The sequence below is a fragment of the Columba livia genome, chromosome 1 (genome assembly GCF_036013475.1).
Source record: "Columba livia isolate bColLiv1 breed racing homer chromosome 1, bColLiv1.pat.W.v2, whole genome shotgun sequence".
Lineage (NCBI taxonomy): Eukaryota > Metazoa > Chordata > Aves > Columbiformes > Columbidae > Columba > Columba livia.
The window spans coordinates 9,588,506-9,612,226 of record NC_088602.1 but is presented as its reverse complement, the minus strand read 5'-3'; the positions used below and the strand labels follow the sequence as shown (position 1 = coordinate 9,612,226).

Here is a 23,721-nt window from a genome sequence, read left to right as displayed (position 1 = left end):
TTTCTGGAAGGGCTGAGGAGGAAAATGCGACTACCTGACTACGTAAAGATCTGAGAGAAACCAAGTCAACTGCTAAGGTTATTGTCAAGTAGGAAGAGCAGGAAACTCTTGGTCTCAGACCTCTGAAACCCTTTCCAGGAAAAGGGTCCTGCACTTGGGGAGGAGTAACCTCAGGCACCAGAACAGGTCAGGGATGGATGTGCTGGAAAGCAGCATTTCAGAGAAGGACTTGGGAGTCCTGGTCAGCAACAGGTTGACCATGAGTCAACAATGTGCCCTTGTGGCCAAGAAGGCCAATGGTACCTGGAAAAGTGTGACCAGCAGGTTGAGGGAGGTTGTTCCTCCCCCCCTACTCTGCCCTGGTGAGGCCGCACCTGCAGTACTGGGTCCACTCCTGGGCTCCCCAGTTTAAAAAGGACAAAGAATTACTGGAGGGAGTCCAGCAGGGGCCTATGAAGATGATGAGGGGTCTGGAGCATCTTTCTTATGAAGAGAGACTGAGAGAGCTGGGTCTGTTCAGCCTGGAGAAGTGAAACTGAGAGGGGATCTCATCGGTGTTTATAAATATCTCAAGGGTGGGTGTCAAGAGGATGGACCAGACTCCTTTCAGTGGTGCCCAACGATACAATGAGGGGCAACGGGAACAGACTGAAGCGCAGGAGGTTCTTTCTGAATATGAGGAGAAACTTCTTTCCTTTGAGGTGCCAGAGCCCTGGAACAGGCTGCCCAGAGAGGCTGTGGAGTCTCCTTCTCTGGAGACATTCAAACCCACCTGGACACCTTCCTGTGTGATCTGCTCTGGTGAACCTGCTTTAGCAGGTGGGTTGGACTGGATGATCTCCAGAGGTCCCTTCCAACCCAACTATCCTGTGATGTGTCCTGTGATTCTGTGAACTCTCTCCTGACCCATCATTTTGATCTATCAAATCACTGTCCACAGCAATCCCCGTAATCAGCAATGCTGTGCACACTACAGATGGGTGCCCGAGAGAGCTCTTGAGAACCTGAAGTTCAGCATTACTTTAATTTCAATTATTACTAACTCATAACTAACTTATTAAATTAATACTAACTAGCAAAGAGTTAACTACAAAAGTCAACTAGCTTCCATTAGCACTTAGCATACTTCTCATATGAAATTCTGCATAACCTCTAAGCTTTATCTGAGAGGTAAATTTCAAAACTGATTTGCAATATTGACATTTTTGCTAATTCTGGAAAGCCAAACTGGTAGTTATTCACTAGAGAAGATCATGTTAAAGGAGCATTAAAGATAAGTATTACATTAAGCTTCTAACGAGATACACTGGAAAGTTCAAAAATGCAAAGCAGCTTTGCATAGAAAGCCAGAGACAAAGTATGAAATGTTTTCTCTGACTCTTGCCAAACGTCCTGCTCTGAAGTGATGGATGAGGTTTCCTGAGGCAAAGATGCCAAAGCCAATTAGCCATGTCAATCCACCAGAAGACCAGCTGCCAGGATCTAACTTTATTATTGTATTACTTAAAAGTGAAGACATCAGCAATGTTTAAGTTCACATGACTCCTAATTTTAAAACCTGCCTTTTAGAGATTCAGGGTGGGGGTAGTGACAATGACTTCAAGCTTCAACTTTTTAAAATCATCATAGAGTGCCATGAATTACCCATAATTTGATTATGTAAAGTATTCTGTTAATCAAATTAGTCTACATTATGCTCTATTCAAAAGAAAGTAAGACTTCAGCTTCTTTCCCTCCTCATATGAGTTTTATGTAATGTTTATATGTAAAAGTAGCAATTTATTTCAATATTGCCTGTTTCTGTTGCCCAACTGCCTATCCCACAGAACATGATATGTGTAAAGTATATAGCTTACCCACTTATGGCATCTAATTCTGAATTCCACAATAAAATTTTTGGAAAGTATCTTGAGCATTTATCGACTAGAGCAAAATATGCCCAAGTCTTTGATTATTTGAAAACATCTGCAGTTAATTTCTAAGCAAGGAGTTTGGAAATGCTGATCACACAATACACTTCCCTGCACAATCACAAGAAACTCAATGAATCTGTGAAAAGGTGATTGGTTTTTTTTCTGCTTAGGTGCCCGTGGAACAGATCTGAACATCACCAGCAGGCATTAAAATCCACCCACTTCTTCTGAATAACTTCCATATCCTCCAAACTACTCTGAAAAATTTGCCTCTTTTCAAGTAGCCTACATTAACTTTATTAACATCTTGACACAAACCATTCCGGCTTTTTGCTGCTACTGCATTCACACCTCCTCCTGCTTTACTGCTCCAGTACACAACTGGCACATGGCACTCACAGCATCTGTTCTCGAACTGCTCTGCACCCTGGGGATGCTGCAAGAATGAGACTAAAGCAGAAGTATGAGAAGGTTAACTACACTTACAAGTCTGCCAAGAAGAGAAAATGAGCTTTCTTTTCCACATTCTTCTTCAAAACTGGGGTTAGTTTTAATTATTTCCAAGCTGAAAGGCATTTTTAATTATTATTTCTGCATATACATACCTAATTATTAAACAAAAAGCACTAGAAGAGCTTAAAATTAATAAAACATCGTTCTCAATTATTGATTCTATCTGTGAGAGAGCAAACCAAATGAGGAGACCAGAATGAGTAATAAGTATATTCTAGTTATGCAGATCTTTGAATCTGTAAGCCGCCTTGTTTCATTATTTTTTCCTTCCTTTGAGATGTTTCTGAAAGACAACCGCATATTTTGAGACTTTGTTTTGCAAAATAATCTAAGTGCCATGAGTACTGGCGAATGTTATACTCCATTTCCATTTCATTATAGAGTATTAAAGATAGCCTATTGAAATTATATTGAAAAAAAAAATCAAAACCACCACATTCCTCATTCAAGCACATTGTCTTCGAGTCTAAACTAAGGTGTTTTTAGCTCTCTTCTTTGAGATTTGCTCTTTAGAATCTAAAGGATAAAAATCCATGACCCTTGCTGCTTCTTCCCAAGTTTGGTAAACCAAATTACAATCAAGTCCTCTGTCATTGTCAAGTGCATTTGTGAACGCTGACTGCCCGAGCTGTGACACCGGCTGTGACACCCCAGTGTCACTCGGAGGACGAGGGGCTGACCCTGCCTGGCTCTGAACCATGAGACGCAGCAACTGATGTGAAGGCAGTAGAATAAATGTTGGACAAGCTCCATCTGAGCACGCCTTCTGTGAAATGGAAATGATGCGAGTTGTTTTCTACCTCATTTTTCCACTAAGGTCCAGGCAGTAAAGAAGCAGAAGGTACAGGCTCTCCTAAGTCCAGAAGATGAAACAGCAGAAAAATACCATTATACAACAAAAGGCAGGACTCATCAAGTGACATGGCATGACTTGACAGAAGCAGAAACAAATAAACCTTCACAAAATTTCAGGTTACAATGTGGGCCAAAACAGTAGCAACAATGTCACTATTAGAAGTGGGGATACAGGACTCTCAGCTGAGCAGATACCAGAGAAGACTGACCTCTTGTTAGTGCTAAAATTAAAGGCTTCATTTGTGACATAAGTTCAAAAATTATCAACGACAGACAGTGACAAGACATCACCTGAGGCAGTTTGTGCGTGTGACAGCAGAAACGTTGCCATCCGTGAGTCCTTCAGACTTCTGTCTAGACAGTACCAAATTCTGTCCTTTTTGCTCATCCCTTACCCAGGCTGTGAAGGCAGACACTGCCCCAGGGAGATCAATATTTCACTTCGGAACACTGTCCCAACTTCAGGCTTTTTCTTCCACGAGGCAGGAATTATTTTACGATCCCAAGTTCCAACTCAGTGTGGTTCCCAATGAGGAAAACCCAAGAGCTTCCTTGGGAGCTTTCAAACAGGAATATTTTCCTCTAAGTTAACCAGGAGCTCAGAAGCAGAATATCATAGAATCACAGAACCATTTAGGTTGCAAAAGATGCTTAAGATCATTAAGTCCAAATGTAAACTCAACACTACCAAGTTCACCGCTAAACCACATCCCTAAGAACCTTGTCTATGTGTCTTTTAAACCCCTCCAGGGATGGTGACTGCACCACTGCCCTGGGCAGCCTGTTCCAATGCCCGACAACCCTTTCCAGGAAGAATTTTTTCCTAATATCCAATCTAAACCAAGTATCAAAGTACTTGTGCTGTTCTAACAATAACTTATAAAAAGGAAAAACTAAGAAGACTTCCTGTTCTAACGATGATGCTAGCCTGGTACTTAAGATATTTTGCCTGCAACAAGGAACTAAGCAATGGTTTTCAATGGCTGACCCACTATTGACTCAAAAGGTGACAACGTAAGAGATGAAAGGGGTATCCACGCTGTGCACCACTAGAGAAACACACACCGTGTCCCTGCTGGCTGCTGCTGCCACCGCAGAAAAGGGCGCGGGTAACAGTGACAAAGCAAGGACAAGCTGGTGGCAGGAGGACACCAGCATGCTGGGAGACAAGTATCTCAGCCCTTTGCTGACGCACTTTCAGCTACAGAGATTACCTCTGATATGTTAGAAAACTAAAAGAACTCCAGGTACTGCTATCTCAGCTAATACACTAACAGGACAGGTAAGCTCCCCATCCCAGCAGTCCTTGTGCAGCGCAAATACTGAGAATCACATGAAAGCACACAATAAAATTTGAGTTCTCTAAAAAGAAAAGGGAAGAGTGGTCAAATCGATTTTACTGGAACCCAGCATTTCTAACAACTTTAAAATACGTATTGGGTGAAAGTAAATCCACCTGCCCTCCTTCATTCTGGATTGTCTCCATCTTTTGACTAAAACTGAAATGTTCCCTATGGAGAAGTAAATGAGTCGATCGGTGCCTGGTTTATAAGGTGTCAGTTTAGTTAAGTATAAACAGAAAATATTTTCTTGTGTTACAATCAATAAACTGTGTAACCCAATATAATGGTTTGCCAAAACAAATGGGACATGTTAAATACCCATTATTTCACAGAATTATCACTGAAAAAGTGACAATCATGAACTTTAGTTTAAAAGATATTTCTGAATAGGTACATAATGTTTTATAAAAACACTAGGTGAAAATTTCTCAGAGTTGCAAGTTATGCAAATGACAGAAACATCATTTTATAGTCAAACAGCATGTTACTCAAAAAAAAAACACCAAAAAACTTTCAACCTGTATTATTCAGAGTATTGCCTCACACTTAATTGCAACCAGAATAAGGTATTTCTTGAAACAACCATAATAACTCCGACACATTGGCAATTTTGTACAGAAAGCCCTTGATAAGCTGGTGAGAAAAATCACTCAGGGGCATATGGAAAGTGATATTGGGGCCCCTGGCCTCAAACATTCGAACCATGCTTTATATTGTGCCATATCGCTGTCAAGCTTGGCGTCTTCTTCACTGCCTACATGTGCCCTATATCTTAATTTAGGCTAATGGCTCTGATTTTCTTAAAATATTACAAAGCAGAAAGGTTTAGTGATATTTTTGAATCATTATGACTTTCATCCTGTAAAAAAAACATATACATATCTGGAGTTAAGCTGACCAAAGAGCACTGGATACTCATTTCTCCATTAGATCCTGCAGGATTTCTTTTTGAAGCCTGTGCTCCAGCATTTTTACATGCTCCAGGACCAAACGTTTCAAGCTCTAAAGGGCACAACTTACATGCAGCAATCACATCAACTGGCTGGAATAAACAAAGTTTCAGTCAAAACGAACCCAGATTTAGTCCATTTGTGCAACTGAAAAGCAATTCAACTGTGAAACCGCTTGGGCTACTTTAAAACTGGAAGAACCTGAGTGCTAAGCTGTATTACTTGTGTGCTACCATATGCAGAAGCAGAGCATCACCGCTGGAAAGCCTTTGATCGGTCTGACAGTATTTTTAGTATCTCTTACCATTTCTTAACTGGATTTGAAATATAAATGAAAAAGTATTTCTGAAATAGCAGAGAGAGGAAAGGAAAGGAGTTGGTATGTCTGAAAGGAACAGCAATGAGGGCGGCAGGTTCTCAGCTCCATCATTAGCTGATACAGTGAACTCAGACACAGCAGCTCTCAGGGGTTTTCCAAAAAACATCACAAGTTTGGACGTATCAAATTTTGAAGGTGCTCCCTTATTGCTCTCTCCTTACACTCCTGTCTTCTCAGTGTTCCTCTTCATTATCACCCATCTTTAAGGTACAATCACGGCATTGCTCTGCAGCTGGGAAGATGCACCCTTCCTCCCACACTTTGCTTTCATGCTGGGATGACAAGGATGGCGATTTACTTTAAAACAGTATCTCTTCCCCTGTGTATGAGGACCTATGTATAGTATTTCATAAATGGCAGATGCACCGATGACCTAACATCAGCACAGTAGTAAATAAAACACAGGATATTCATATTTCCATGTAAAACTTATCCAGATGCAATTGCTGACAATGATTTCTCCAACTCCCATACCCAGGACTTCAGTGATACCCTCTGTCTCTCCTTCTGGGCTCTTGCTAAATTCCTCTTCATATTAATTGCAACAAAATTCATCCTTTCCCCTCAAACCCATCATTTTCTTTACCATATGCTCACTGCTTTAACTGGAACGGACTCTACGTTTTCTCACGTTTCTTCCACTCGTTACACCTCTAACACTCCCACAAACCAATTCCCATCGCACCAGCCCACCTCCAGTCCCTTCATGTCTCTGGCCACAACAGATTTGCATTTCTCATCTTTACCTTGTACTTCTCTTCCTCCCTTTCTTCCTCTCTTTCTTGTCTTATTTTTCAGATTTACACCTTTCCGCTCACTAACGCTGTCTCTATAGCTGAGCCTCTTCCTCCCAGCGCCCACAACAACTAGTCCTCAACAGCACCACTCTGCCTTTTGCATCCAGCTGCCTTATCTTACGCTTGAGCTTCACGTATTTAATCACCCCCAAGAGCAACCTGTTAATATTAACATTTCCAAATCCCTAAGCACAACAAGATACATTAGAAGTCATAGCACAACACGAAGAAAACCTTTGATACAGCGATGCACAGTTTGAGTTTAGAACACAGCATGTAAAGAAACTCCCTGTTTTTCTCCCATTTTGTATTTAAGCATGTGCTAGGATAGCTCCCTCTTTGGTGCAGCACTTCAATGACAACACATCAGTAATTCTAAATTTTTGTTTCTGTTTTAATAGCAAATTGGCTGTAGTTCAGATCAGTCTCTTCCTATCCTGCACACTGAATGCAGCCTTCGTTTGTTTTGCTTGCAACACACACAAAAAAATCCTAATCCAAAACCATGGTTTCTTCAGCTTAAAAGCAACAACTCAACTGTTGAGCTGTTCACAATGAAGAATGCCACAACCGTTTTGAAACAGAAGAGCTGCACATCTTACTCATGGGCAGTCATTAATATCATCCACTTTTCCAGATAAAAATAACTGAAGAGATTACATTTCACTTTCCACCTTTTGTTGGAATCTTGGGGTTCCTTTTGATCTCATGTTATCTATGAAGGATCATCTTCTATGTTCACTATGAACGCATCTCTTACAATCCTAGGAATCTCTTGACTTTAACTGGTGCAATCCAAAGCAGAACATGAAAGGCTCCGTGGTTCCGTGTGGTTCACAGCACCAACTACTGCTACTCTGCTCCGGGGAATTACAGAAACATCAGGTCTCAGACTGTAACGAGTCAAAAATTTCCAAACCCACGTGCTCAACAATGTTCAGGCTCATGTATAGTAATTTACTTGTAAAAACTTCGACTGACTTCCAGCCAGAAGCTCAGAAGTTGATTTTAGACTCTGTATGTCAAAACTAAAGATCCTTCACTTCTATACTTATTTCTAGTTCTTATCTTTATAAAGAAAAAAATAAGTAAAATCCAAGCCCTGAAGTGTATTGCTGTACAGCTTCAATTTAACAGAAAGCATTTTAATGCAGTTTTTTTCCATAGAACATATATCACCTAAACAACTTATTTTTAATCTGTCATTTTATTGTATAAGCAGCAAGGAAATGCAACTGGGGAGATCAAGCTCCCATAAATCTATAGTCGCTGACTTACTTCAAATTATCCAGGACATTTATTCATATGTTTCTAGTAGCTCCAGATTAGAAAGCAATAAAAATGTCACCTTTAGCACCGAGTCCTTATACCCACTGCCCTTCGTGTTGCATTTCACTCCACGAACTGAGCAACAGCAGCCACGCAAACAGACTTTAACACACCTTTCCCCTTTTCACTAAATGAACTCATCTCTGAGGACCAATTGTCACACATTGCCAACAGGACAACAGAAATGATATTTTCTGTTTTAAATATCCTAATATGGCTATAAAGATTCACTGCAGCAACAGTCACAATAACTGCTTATAATAACCAATAAACCTAATTACAATTACCTCCTGTCTGACTGGGCAACGCACACCTGAAGAATCACACAAAAAGCCTCAATTATTATTGCTTGGTCTCCAAAACACTGTTTAGCAAAACATGAAACAAAGCAAAGGAATATATTTAGTTCAATGAATAACTCAATAGGTCCTAGTTCTACAGAACCAAGAAACACAGTGTAATTTCACCATCTAGTTGCCATCGCTAATGATTAAAATTTGGTAGCTTTCAGAATGAGGCAATCTAAAGATGACATAAATGTTCTAAAGGCATAGTAAACTTATAAAGTGAATCTTATCAAAGCATATAAAGCTCTACAACAAAGACAAGCAACACAAACGGGGAAACATTTACAGAGATTCTAGTAAGTACGTCATGATCAAGGACAGTTTATGAAGCAAACCCTGGTAGTCCCACGTTCACCATGAATGTGTGACCAAAATAAACCATTATGCCGAAGAGAACACCCACTGCATCGAATGGCTTCACTAAAATGTCACCGCCTCAGATGGCTTTTCCCTGTTTGGCACCACAGCTTCCTCAGAACTGGGGCCCTCAGAGGTGATGCTATTTAGGCTCAGCTATTTCACCCTTCTCTTGCAAAGCCCATCCCAAATGAACAATGACGTGCACAACCCCTTATCACCATTGTTATAACCTGTGTTCCCTGAACGAGGAGTTTCTAAGCAGTTGCTCTTCTGAATTCAAGGAAAACTTCAAACTTTGCAAGGTTAACAAATCCTTGTGGGAATCCAACTTCGTTCCCATGTGTTCTTGAGGGTCTGAACATTTAATTAATTAAATTTCAAGAAGGAGATTTGCCATCTTTTCAAATTACGAAAAAAACTTTAAAAAGAAAAGAAACCGTAAAGGATACAGTATGAGCCACCCAAGTCAAGCAGCTATAAAAGTTAATATGATACTTAAGAGGAATAAAATTAATGGCAAGAACTAATTTATTCTCTTCTGAAGTCTGTACGATCCACTAGTGAGTCTGCCTGTAATGACAGGTGGTGTATGAATACAGAATAACCCAAGAAACAATTTCTGCCTAAAATAAATTGGTAAACACCAGAATTCAAGAGATAAATCTATAATGGGTTTGGCAAGTGCATGTAGGGATATTCCAGGATACCTACCTGCACGCAACCATATGATGACACCTCCTTCCAAAAGCCCCCCTCCCAAAAGCTTCAGAATGACAAGAGTCACTGTGAATGACTCTATAAGGATGGAAGAGGCGGTATCAATTTTATCACCCAATCTGTGCTGCAACACATTGCTTTTGTCTCAGCACTTCTACTCAAGAAACTCCTCATCAAAGAGTTCTGTGCTTGAGGCCACAGCACATAGGTACAATTGTCTGGAGCACCACTCGGGTTGTTCCCATGACCTTACACAACTCAAACTTTATAAAAACCTTGGGTAATTCTTCTAGCATAATAAAATCAGTTCTAAAGGAGAACAATCATGTAACAGAAATATTATGTATTTAGAAAAAGTTAATGCACAAAGCATCATTTAGCCAAATTCACTACTGTTACGTATTTGAGATTTTGAGATTTTAATCTATACAACCACGTGGTAAAAATGTTTGCATGTGCAATATTTCATATCAGTTTGAAAAACAAGTAATCACAAAACTAAAGTATATGGTGTTGGATTACTCATCTGCAAAATAATGAACATTAGAGGTACCACATGCCATTCTACTATGATACAAAACTACCCATTTTCTTGGGGCTACGATACAAGAAATTTCGAGCATAGCACAAAGAAATACATTTAAGCCTCTACTTTACAACTACTTCTTTTAGATCTATACTCACAATTTGCTCTTAACATAATTTTATTTAAGTAATAATTCAATTCTTAATGAAAAAAATCCTGGAAGCATTCAAAAGGTAATGAATCTCAGCATCAATTTGAAACAAGATACATTTCCCCTGGATCTTACATATTTTTATTATTGAAGTAAACAACTACTTACTTGATTTGCCATGTAAATTGTGAGGAGTCCTCTCCTATAAACAGAAATGATAAAATTAGTGAATGAATTAAACATTTTTCGCACACTGAAGAAAAACACTTTAAGTGTTAAGAAGATTTTGTTAAAGAAAGGAGTTTGAAAAACAGATTATTGATGGAGGATTAATCATTACCACTCTATAGAAAATTGAGCATGAAACCTTGATAGCAGAGTATCCAAACTGGTAAGGAATTACATGAACCAAGTTATGTACAGTAACTCACTCCAGCACAAGTCCTGCAGCCTTCATGAAGGGGCAAAGCACCATGAGTTACACAGCGCTTATCACAAAATCAAAGCTTACACACGAGCTGGTAACAAAGCACACAAACCACGGCCAAAGCCCAAGTTACATTGTGAATTTACAGAAAAAATGCTTCTGCTTACGTTGTCACAAAAAGCGTTTACTACTGAGGTCGCTGATGCAGGAATCTTGACCCTGCCTTTTCTAGTTGAGTCACAACACCAACAGTGTCCTGGCACAGGTGCCAACATTTTCTCCTCTAACCTTTACCTCATTTTTTCTTCTTGTTTCTCCCCTGTATTTTCAGATCTGTCTCTATGGCTCAGCCCACAGCTCACGTTGCTATTTACAGAGGAAAAGCACAAATTCCAGCTCACATTCTTACGCTTTTACACAAGCCCAAAGCTGAACTGACCATGCAGACGTGAGCTGCTCCAGCAACGGACTGTATTAGTCACCACTGTCAGATCCAGACGAAAAACAAATAGTTATTTTCTGCACATAATTCACAAGCCACCATCAGCCTTGAGAAAGTGGAAAACTCCCTGTGGATTTGCTTTGCCCTCATTCCTTCCTCATCTTCTTCAAAGATGAGCTTAGAGACCATGGCCAAAGGCTGGAAAACTCAGCTTCAGTGTTTCTTACTAAAATGCTGTTCCTAACTTCTTGATTTTACTGTCAGCCTTGTAGAATTTGGGATTTTTCTGATTTCCCCACTGCTGTTACACACAACACAAAACACACCACATGTTTACCCGATAAAGTTTCTTGTTATGGAACTGAGTTTATAACCTGATCTTATCTTTGTCTTCACATCATTCCAGATTTTTTTATATTGCTACTACATAAATAACAAAAGGTCCAGCCCAGGCTTGTATGTTCCATTTTCTCATGAGACTTTAGATTTTCAAGCATTCATGGAGTGCTTAAGCAAACAAGATGTTAACTGAACATATCTTGCTATTACACCAGTTGAAGAAGCAAATAAAATACAATCACAGGCAGCAGGAAACAGATAAATTCCTATTGCATAGCTCCCGAGCTTCAACCATCTGAAAAATGGTTTCAGTATTTTCTGATTCCATATTTAGGTGTTTATAACTTTGTGAAGTTGCGCATCAAGATTTCTCAGAGCAGATATCAAAGTTACAAGGGCATATTCCGTTTAGATCTTTAGTGCTTTCACATCACGTTGCACTTCCATGAACCATCCTGAGTTCCACACGTTGCTCTCTATTCACAGGTAGGATTTAAATTTGGCTTGATTTCAGAGCTTTAGAATCAGTTTGTTTGGGTTTACGTTTTGTTTGTTTTAAAAGCAGAGTTATGAATCTGCTCTTTGTGTAACTTCTCCACCTTGTACCACTCTGTGCCAGGTATTAGAAATAAGACTCCAGCATAGAAACCTAAGAAAAAAAGCCTGAATCTAAAGATTTGGTGAGGATGAGCACACGAGAAACAAAAAGATGACAGGGAATGGGGTCTGTAAACGTTAAAGCAAAGAGACCTCTGCAAAGTATAACAAAGCATAGGAATAGTGTGTTATGTTTCTGACCAGGAAGGGGTTAAAATTCACCTCATGTGATAGATGAATTCAACTCTCAAGCTGGTCTGCAAACAATCACTCAGTCTTTCAGCTGATTAGCTCACATGATAAAATAATATTGGTGTCTTGATCCTCCTGATTACCAAATTGGCAGCTACCACAGTTCTGTGTACTGTAAATTTTATTCTAATTTGTTCTCGTGGGGGAAAATAGTGGATATTTCACATTTCTTGGATTATTTTTTTTACCCCTGTAACAGTATTAAAAGTTTAGGATAAATATCCAAACCCTCAGCTGTTTGGAAACACAGAATTAAATGACCCATGAGAGGTAACCTGGTAACTCAATACACTTGGAGTATTCTGGAAAACATCAGAACTTCAGCAACATCCCACAGCAACACACTTACCTGCAAGATGTAACCAGGCAGGGAGTGACAGACACAGCTTTAAGAGTACAGTGTATGCATTCACTATTCTATTACACGCAGTGCGCGCAAAACAGATGGCTATTGTATATGCACGTTATTTACTTGGTGGATTCTCCCCTTCAGTCTCTGTGTCACAGGGGAAGGGTCTTTGCTTCTCCTGCGGTGCCTTTTGGAAAAGGGGCTACAGAAGGGAAAGGAAAGAACTCAGAAGCTGCAGTGCAGCTGCAGCGGGATCGATGCGAGAAGTAGGTGGCTGGGAGGAGGGAAAACGTGCAGACGATGAATGTGCACAAACAAGTGACTTCTGGAGGTGAAATTACAGCAAGCTGCCAGCTGACATCACCTGAAAGTGCCTGCAGCAACAAGCCATGCCTACCTGCTGCTGGAAAGCAGAAATAGAGAACTTTCCCCAAATTCATTCTGCGACTGTCTTAAAAATAGATAGTCCCATATTTCAGGGGAAAAAAAAAAAAGGACTGTGCACAGCCTAACCCTGAGCTCAACTGTTAAAATGTTAAAATGTCAGTGGAAGTTCAGAAAATGTTGCAGTATTTTGTAATGACTACAGCTGATGGAAAACAGGACATAAAGAGAGAGGTTGGCCAAGCAAAAGGGTCACTGATACAACCCAAGGACTGTATTAAAACTGCAGCTGGTAAATAAGAAAATATAATTGGGAAGTGGTATTACAACAGCAGGAAATAAGCAACAAAAACAATTAGTCAGCCATGTCTAACCACCTGCTCTGAGGAAGTTTAAAAGTACTAACAAACACCTCACATTTCGTGCCCAGAACCCACGCACCAGCATTGATGCACATCAGCAGGAGGTGGCACCAGTGGTGGTCAGGCCAGGTCACTATGGGACCAAGCGGACAGACGGAAATCCCGACTGCCCTTCGCCCCTCCATCACCTTCCGTTCATACCATGTTCCTCCAGAAGCTGCTCGCACCAAAATCATTTCATTTTGGCCTCCCAGTGTCCCCTTCCCATCTCTTTAACTGGCAGCACATCCCACCCTCTGCTCCCTTTCTAATGACATCTGAGGTCTTTAATTCAGGGAATCAATACACAAGTGAAGAGCACAACTCCTGAGTGGCAGAGCAAGGCTGCACCTGTACAAGGAGGTAAGTCAACATCCAAGAGAGCTGCACCTGTGGGAGAAGAGATGGAACAGCACGTCCTGGTCCCTCCTGACAGTCTGTTGTGTTAAATTAACGAACTGAAGAAAAACTGTTCTGAAAAAGGTCTTAACAAGACTGGCATCTTTCACCTGAGAAGGGGAATGCATGAAAGCGAGCACATTTCTTAATTACTATTCAATTATCAATGACTTGTAGTGTTTAGCATACCTTTAATTTTGTTTCTCCTAAATTTTTCACACTTTCATGTGAGTTTTCTTGTATGCCTGTTGAAGGACTAAGCAGGCAATGTCTCAGACCAGTTATTCAACACAGGTCACGTCATTTGAGGCTGAACAATTCCAACCTTGTGGATTGAATTTTTAACACTTAGATTATGACAAACCACAGGCTTCAAGAAGATCACAGAATCACAGAACGGTTTGGGGTTGGAAGGGACCTCTGGAGATCATCCAGTCCAACCCACCTGCTAAAGCAGGTTCACCAGAGCAGATCACACAGGAATGTGTCCAGGTGGGTTTGAATGTCTCCAGAGAAGGAGACTCCACAGCCTCTCTGGGCAGCCTGTTCCAGGGCTCTGGCACCTCAAAGCAAAGAAGTTTCTCCTCATATCCAGATGGAACCTCCTGTGCTTCAGTCTGTGCCCGTTGTTCTTTTATATCTTCCTCAAAGAAAACTTTCACTTGACATAATCTGCTTTTTGGACAACTTGGTAACGTTCAGACTAAATTCTAACAGCAATAGCTCTTAAACTATGGCCTAAAAACCTCAACAGAGAGCCACATATTTTTGCTATTGCGCTGCCCGGAGGAAAGAGTCAAAAATAACTTTTAAAAAAAATGGAAAGCTATAGGATAAAAATAGCCAGGAAGCCTTTCAGTGCACTGGGCTGGATTAGCAGAAGTGTAGGTAGGAGGTCAAGGGAAATGATTAATCCCCTGTATTTGGCACTCACTGCAGCACCCAGAGACCTGCGCCTGGTTTGGTCCCTAAGCCAAGATGGACATTGATCAGCCATCGGGGGGACCATGAGCACGGCTGGGGGGGTTTGACTTGAGCTGAGGAAACACTGTCTTCTCCACCAGGAGAGCCAAGCATTGGACCAGGGACCCAGAGGGGCTGTCCAGCCTCCGTCCTCAGGGGTTGCAAGGCCTGACCGGCCAAATTCCTAAACCAGCTGGTCCAAATGCAGAGGTCCATCTGAACTATTCTATATTCTACCAAAAAAAAAAGACAGAAAGCACCTTTAAAATATTAGGTTACCCATCATTTTTTTCCAAATATTAAAAAAATCACAAGATACTGTGGTGATGAATAATCTGGCGTCCTAACTATAAATTTTTCTTTAATGGATTAGCCACTTATTTAAAAAGATCAAGTTTGTCTTCAAGTATTTCCAATAAAGTCACCACGACCACGGGTAAGTTATTCTAAAGCTACTTGTCTTTATAAATTTTACCCTATTTTAGACAAGAATCTGTGTGGTCACTGAAGCCGGTTCCATCTCCATCTCCAGTGTGGCACTGCAGAGTCCAACCAAGTCACCCACACACCATTTTCTAAACAGAAACTGAGCTCCTTCAGTTTTTCCACAACGTTCCCTAAGATTTTAATCATACTCACAACTCTTTACTGAAACTGTCTCAATTTTGTCAGAACTCCTCTTCGAGGACTTAAAATGAAAATATGGGAAAAGATAGACTAAGGACTTTGTATGCTTTGTTTAATCAACAGGATTTTAAAGAAATCACTAAGTGCCACTCTCAGACTTTGAATTCATCTGCCTGTGAGCAAGATATTTATATTTTCATGTAAGTGCTGTAAATTCTGGAAAGCTTATTTGGTTGAGGACAAAGCCCATACACTTGAGTTAAAATCCTTCTCATGCCAATAGAAGCAATGACAACCGTCCGAATTCACAAGCCAACATATTGTTTGTGGAACAGTTTGCTACAGAATGTTTTCTTGCTTAGCTTGACACATTATAGAATTCAAAGAATAACTATTTTCACAAGTAGCGTGAGCTTTTGCTTCATATAACAGCAAATCATATAAAATACCAATCTTTAAAATACAACCAAGATGGTTTTTCCTAGGAAACTCACTGCCAATTCCCTCTCCTTGTTTATGGTTTTCCTTCAATATATTTATGGTTTTCCTTAAATACAGAGTTGTTCCTAAGCTAAAAAAAGCAACAACAACAAAAAAATAACCTTGCCTGAAAGTGGGATGAATCCTTATAATACACTTTGCTCATGGCCATTTTACCATAAGTTAATTACTGCAACCACAACAGCGCTCAAAGAAAACTTCCAAACACCTTCTGTTTCTCTAAGCAGCCACAGAAGAGAGGTAGGTGCCTGTCATTTTAAAGCTATTTCTCTCTCAGTGTTCATTCTATCTTTGGAATATTTATTCCTTTCGCTCCACTTCTTTTATTTTGCCTTGTCCTGTCAATCTCATATGTCTAATACGCAGCACTGCAGTCCCTGCGGTTTTCTCATCAAGAGCTCTTTTTTGGCAATATGAAATTTCAAAGCGTTGTTTTCTCTACCGCCTTGTTTCAGTTCAAACACAAACCTGAAATCTAAACACTCACTGCAATTAATCCAACTAATATAATCACATTCTTTTCACCAGTTTTGTGGGGTTGTTTATGATTTGTTTTCTTGCTCAAAACTAAAGGGGAAATCAGTGAGCCGGTCAGAAATAACAGGAAATAGCTACTGCAAGATGAATACCGCTATGTACAAACTTCACGTGAATTGACTAAACAGGCACCGCTCAGTGAGGTGTGAGCTGTGTAAATTCACAGCGCGGGGCCAGGAACACATGGGGACAAATACAGAGAGTCCCCAAACACCACGACAGCTCCTGTCACCCGAACGGCCGCGGTCGGGAGCAGGGTGGCTGGAAGGAGCCTGGAGATGGATAAAGCAACACCTTATAAGCTTTATGCATACAATAAAGAGAACACATTCTCTATTAAGCAGCCTCACTGATGCGTTATGTTTCTCCATGTCTACAGTAAATTTAAACAGCCGGGGGGCAAACCCCTACAAAATAAAAATACCCAACTCTCTGCTAAGACAAGAATAGTTTTAGCTTAGTAAAAGCTTTCTAACCTCAGTCCAACACATGGCATTGCTGCTATTTGTTTTTCCAAGAATTCTTCGTGTTGTCAAACCAACAAGCCTGACCTGAGAATAAATAGGTACCGGAATGAGGCAAGTCAGATTTACCTTTTCTTGTGACCTGTGCAAGATCTGAACGACACGTGGCTTTAACATAATGAATTTATGAAAAAATACACTTTGTATATGTTGCCTACAAATCCAAGTTTGAATTTTATAAGAATACCATTGTTCGTTGAGTCTGCTGCGTATTCTGAGTTATCACCTTATTTTAACCAATAATCTATTTTTTTTGTTTCTGTAAGTCCAAGAAATCACAAATAAAAGCACTTTCAAGTGAATCAAATTTATATATGGGGTGGAATGTAAAGACCACACTGAGTTGTTATAGTAAAATTTGAAAATGTTATATTCTTGTTTGGGTTTGTTTGGGTTTTTTTTAAAGACAGAAAGGAGGAGTTAACTTCAGCTTCAATTTCTGACCATAAACTAAGAAGCTGGCATAATAGTTGGTAATGGCTCCCCAGACAGGATTTGTGGTCTGCAAAAACAGGAAGAATTCCCCTCCCCAGCTTCCCCCCCGTCACCACTATAAAACACATCACAAAACACACCACTTTAGAACCTGCAGAATTAAATCAAACACACAAATCACAGGTTCTCCCCCCCCCCCAAAAAAAAGGAAAATAAAAGGTCAAAGTGAAGAGGGATTTTTTTTGTGCTCTACAGCAGCTTGACACCACAAGCCAACCAAGTACAGATCTGAAGCTGCGATTGCATCCCTGTAATAACACAAGTACTACAGATTATGTTTAGGGTATCATTAATCTCTCACACCCACCAATTTCCTACTGACAGCTGGAGGCCAGCACTGAAATCCTGGTGCAAGAGTTCACTTAAAATCAGCGGGAGCAGATAAGCTTTCAAAATAACGCCGAAAATTATGAAAACAGACCTAAGCAATAAGTTTTAAAAAAAGAAAATGATTAGTTTCGGAGTTTAGCAAATACCAGCAGCTAGTCTTTCACACGAAAGGTAATGTTCAGGCACATAACTCCATGTAGGAAAATACAGTTTAAGCACCCACAGACCACTGCTTTCTTTAAGGAATTTTTAATGTCAAAATTTGGGGTTGTTTAAAGTGGCAAATGGACACTTTACAGGTTGAGAAATCAAAGTGGCTCAAAACTGCAAATCAGGAATACTTGCTTTGAGCACATCACATGCTAAGCAAAATGGTTATTTTTCTCTTGCAAATACTCAGAATTTGTTGTTCTTAAAAGGAAAGAAAAGAAAATCCCCATGTTCTATGATTTGAACACGTGCCAAGGAAAGGGTATGAGAAAACTGGGAAGGGAGAGAAGCCAAAAAGAAAATATATCTACAGTAATACATTCCAGTTAAATTAGTACCAATAATTCTTACTGGGTTTTCAGCTAGTGCAACACAAGATAACATCTATAGTTTAATTTTTTAACTGTTTTATACTCCATTTCATACAGATTTTATTTCGATATTCTCTCCCTCTTCCTCCTCTCCCACTTTCTGTCTACAGAGCCAACAGTCCCAACAAAGGCTGACCTACAGAGGGGAAAAAACCTCTTAATTAAAGTGTGATTTAACCTCACAAGATTCCATGAAGAGATAAAAATCAGATTCCAAAAAGCTTATTAGTTTCATAAAAGGATTGACTAGTAGATAACAGAAGAATAACAAATTAATCAAACCTCAGGAAACAAAATGAAGGATTTCCAGCAATTTTTTAAATTGCTAACATTCTTGGTATAGAAGGTCTATCTAATGCTAAATAAGGGCCCAAAAAAACAATTTATTTAGACTGCTGACAGTAACACAGAGTTGGTTTTAATCATCTCTGTCAATCAAAAAGAAAACACTTGGTTCTTTTCTGGGATACAACGTGTGCCGCTCGGCTGCTCTGGAAGGTTCTGGCGCTGGGTACCCATGCAAACACCCGCTTTTTGAGCAAAACTGGGGTCCTTAGCAGCCCAGGGTCACTGCTCTACGTATTTTGCTGTCAATCACTGCTGGTTTATAGGAAGGAGAGGACACAGCAGAGCAAGACAGCAGGGAAATCTCAGAGTTGCAGAGATGTGCAACCTTCACTGGCCTTGAACATATATTCAGTGTATTTCAGGGATGAGGAGATGTGCTGGTTTGACTGAAAAAGAGTTAATTTTCTTCATGCCATTAGAAACCTTTCTTTTTCATAGCTAGCATGCTCAATATTTGGACTTAGTTCGAAAACAAGAGATAACACCCCAGCAGAGAGCTTATGTTTTTAATTGCTCTGGTCCGAGAGCCAAGGACACTCTGAACACTCTGCCCACAGGTGTGAGGCATCGAGGAAGAGGCGCATGGATGGGGCAGAGCTTGACTGACAGCCACACTGATCAATGAGAGTATTCCAGCCCATTAGCATCATTCTTCACATTTAAGGCAGGGAGGGATGGGGGACCTTTTGCTCTCTCTCACTCTTGCTTGCTCTAGGGTGCAGCCAGAGAAGGTTTGGTCCAGGATATTTAGTTTGGCTTTTTTTTGCCATTTTGCAGAGGCTTTTCTGCATTTTTCCTTTTTTCTCTCTTTGGAACGGGCTGTGGGGACCAGGTGCTGCTTCCTGGGACAGGCTGCTCAGTGTGGATGGAGTTCGTGGGTAATTGTCTTGAGTATCTTTTACTTCTGTTTTATATATATATATATATGTTTACTATTATTGTATTAGTATTTTAATATTTTATTAAACTGTGTTTATCTGAGTCCAAGCTTCTCCCTTCCCTTTTGATTCTCTCCCCCATTGGTGGGGATGAGGTGAGTGAGCAGCTACCATGGTTGTATTGCTAGCTTGGGTTAAACCACGGCAGGAGGAAGGAGAAGAAGAAAGTCCTATAGGAGAACTGCTCTAGCAGACAGCCTGGGGCTGTCCCAACACCACTGGAAGTTCACTGGAGCTGTTCTCCTCCCCCTTCCTACACCCTTGCTCAGGTGGGAAGCCTTTCACCCACACATCTGCACATCCCAAATGCAGCAGCTCCGTGAGAAGCAGCTCCAGAGGCTTCTCAAGAAGCCTCTTGTAACAGCTGCTTTCCCTCCTCAATTCATGTTGTGCCCTGATCAAGATGATCCATTGCACAATCCAAGGTTTCTGATAAGCTGCTCAAATCATCATTTTTTTTAACTATGTCAAAAGATTTCAGCAGCTTAATGCTCTTTATTTCTAGCTTGTCAAGCTCGTAGCTATCATTTTGTTCACATGTTGAGACCTAATTTTCCCTTTAGACTCATAATGTTTTAATTATTACATTTGTGATTGGATTACACCGTATGCAAAATACCTGAAGCAACATGTAAAAAAGGTAACATGACAAGCAAACACAATTCAAACAGAAAACTACTGCAGTTTTTCACATGGTGCCACTAACTTCTAGCTGTCCTTACATTCACAAACATCAGACTGGCTATTCCAACAGGAGCAGCCTGTGGAGTCAGACTTGCCAACACACAGTACCATCCGCATTTTCTCCCCCCTTTAGAAACCCAATGACAGCATATTAAGCCATATTAAAAACAGGCACCAAATGCAGCTAGGAACTATGAATTAGTCTTGCAGAAGATGCATTAGCACTGCCAGAAGCATGTCTACATATACAAGGACCTGGAACAAAAGGGGTCCCAAGATACAGCAGTCTGAAGCTAGTGTGAAGCTTCCCCAGAAATGTAGACAAGCCACACTAAAAGTTTGACCGAGAGTTATTTCAACACATCCCTATTGACTGAGAAGTCAATTCTGACAGGACATCAGTATTCGATGATGAACTGTGCCAGATATCACACACAGACATTAATGAGATATTTCACCTACCAAAGACAGAAAGAAGCTATTGCCAAGTCCAGTTTCAATCCGTTATTTTCTAACTTTCAGAGCAAAGATCCAAAATGCCAATGGTTGATATGAGAACATTTCTGCTGGTTCCTCAGCCCATTGCTCATAACAAACACTGAAGAAGAGCTTAAAAGTAAAAACTTATCACCGTTGAAGCAAGATGGAGCATATACAAACTCCTTCATGTAGACAAGATGATGATGTACTACCAGAGAGTGCATATTGTTTCAGTCTTTCTCTAAAGCTGAAGCAGTCTGGATTGTGACGACAGGTACTGGCCCAAATTCCTGTGATCGGTTTATGCTTGCCTTCAATGCAATGTTGTTAATGTTATTCCTCCTTTTCCGACAGACCATCTGCAGGAAAAAGTTTTAACAGCATACGCTTATTTTATCAAAAAGTTTCAATCTCGAGTGGAGGTGATCTGATTGCAAGAAACAGTGCAATCCACAGGACTTACTGAAGGAAATAAAAACGTGTCATTTTGTGTCCCGAGATGCAGAGAGGAACAGGCAGGAAGGGGAAGCAAGATGTTAAACCACAGTATGCTGCTGCCATCCTCCACAGAAAACCCATACACGGTTAAATATAGCAAATCAGGTTTCTACCTCCATGCTTTTCCTGCTGCAGGAGCTGACAACGTTAATTCCTCGGGAACAGCGAGGCTAGAGGAAAGATGCTTCATTTACAGAGGGTTTATAAGTGTGGCTCATCTGGAAACAAATATTTAAGCTCCTCTCATCCGTACTACTAAAAACAACATCCCACGAGCAGCCCTGAGGAACATATCACCGAAAAGCCCCCTCCAAGATTTTCAGCCCATTTACCAGAGGCATGGATGTTTTCTCGCCAGGTACATGTCAAGCTTTCCACCGCCACATCAGCCAGCACGGCAGCCAGCTCACCTAGGCAGCATCTGAAGTTTATTCTATACTAGCAGAATATTTATTCTTCCCCCTCTGGGAGCTGCACGTCACACGCAAGCATTCAAACACAGAAGATGTATTAAGTGTTTGCTTAATCCAAGGAAGTTCAAATGAGTGTCTTGTGGATGCTAATGCTGAGCAGGCAGAACAGAGTAATTAATCCACTGTTTGTGCTCTTTGAATCCAAGTCAGACTTACAGAATGCTCAGCAGCAGTCTCAATTTTGTCTGCAAGCATTTCAACAGGACTGTAAGTTTTCTAGAGTTTTTTGTGGGGTTTTGGAGCTTAAAGATGGAGAACAGAACACAAAATGATACAAATATTCCAATGACTAAGTCACTTTTACTTAGTTTTCAGCCTAAAAAGTGAACATTTCAAAAACAGATTTGCCAAAACTAGTCCTTAGAATAATTTTTTTTAAAAATTAAACTTTAACCATAATCAAATCTCAATTTCTTACAAAGTGGCGCAGGAAGAGCTGCACAGTGTCACCTGGGACCTATGAAGCCTGCAGCTTGACCTCAGCACTGCCCATGGTCCATCCAGGCTGGCCCCACGTGAACTAACAGGGGTCACCCAGAACTTAATGGGTGCTGCCGGTGATGTTTGTGTTCTTATCCACACAGTAACCTCATGGCTGGTGCTGCAACTAAGCTGGTAAATCCTCCTAAAACTCAGAGAACTGGAGAGCATTGAGCAAAAGCAACCAAATAGTCCTGCATAATCCAGCTCAACCCAGTCTGTACAGACCCACCCAGATGTCTGCAACACATTCTCCAGCATCTCCAGAATCACAGGTATATGTTTTACATGGGATCTTCCAATATTCTTACTGTCTGCCTTTGTTACCCCAGAAAATGGATTTTCGGCTACAAAGCTGCTCTCCTGCTCTTCTATCTTGTGCAAGACTTCAAGGCAACACAAGCAAGCTGGACCAAATTTTTTTCCACGTTCAGATCCTGCAGGTTGAAAATTCCTAAAGCTTGGTTGCTGAACACTTGTGCAGACGCGGTTACAGTTTTTCAGATGCTTGATTAGTTCACAGCCTGGGCTGATTAACTATAAATGCATGGGACTGGAATCACTGATCCCCAAGGATCCTTCTTGCTCTGTTCACAACTGTAGGATTCATCTTCCCAAACTTTTGCCATCTGAAGAGGATGAAATAGAGCTTAAGACAGCATCTAAACTTCCTTTGTAACCGAGACGCATAATGGCAATTCACTCAAGCGACCGGGAAGAGATGACAGGTATGAAATACAAACACACATTTCAGGTGGTTAGAAAAGTCAAGTGTTGACTGTAACCACTTATTTGTAAAAGGCACACAGAAATATAAGGGTTATACCTACAGCTTATGTGCATACACAGAATCACGAGGAGTAAAGGGCAGAGGTGAAGGCTAGACTGATTGTAGGAATAATTAAGAGCACAGTATGGGAGGATCTTTCTTGCATAAAGAACAAAATGGTTTCCACAATTCATTACATGCAGCAAATTTAACTCTTCAGGTGCTCCTACAAACAGAGTGCACAGATTACAACTTGTTAGTAACACAGCGTTGTCTTCTTTTCCTTCTAGTAACACAGAGGACACAGAACTGCTTCACAATCCGGTGACAATTTAAATGACAGCCTCCCCTTCACCCACTAGGCACGTGACCTTATCATAGAAGGTTATCAAATTAGTTAAACAGGACTTTCCCTTTGTGAGCCCGTGTTGACCGCACCTCATGACCACATTATGCTTTAAATATCTTTTGACAGTACCCAGTATAATCTTCTCCCTAATTTTTGCAGGAGCTGAGGTTAGACTCACAGGTCTGTAGCTCCCTGAGTAGACTGGAATAACCTTGGACAGGTTCTGGTCATTACAGAGCTCCCCAGACTCCCAAGACCTTTGGTAGATGATCGAGAGGGGTCCTGCCATAAAATCCATCACCTTCTTCAGAACCCTGGGATGAATCCCATCAGGCCCCATGGATTCCTGAACATTCAGCTGGTCCCTGACAGTG

At 40.6% G+C, this 23,721-nt stretch overlaps 1 protein-coding gene across 2 annotated transcripts in view; it reads right to left on the bottom strand.

The window, feature by feature from the left end:
• The window catches only part of TMEM135 (transmembrane protein 135), a 184,666-nt gene that overhangs the window by 133,106 nt on the left and 27,839 nt on the right, over window positions 1-23,721 (bottom strand). For both annotated transcript variants that reach the window (XM_065034603.1, XM_065034529.1), the window contains one exon: window positions 10,349-10,382. In XM_065034603.1, the coding sequence (XP_064890675.1) occupies window positions 10,349-10,382 (34 nt within the window). The remainder of the gene's footprint in view (window positions 1-10,348; window positions 10,383-23,721) is intronic.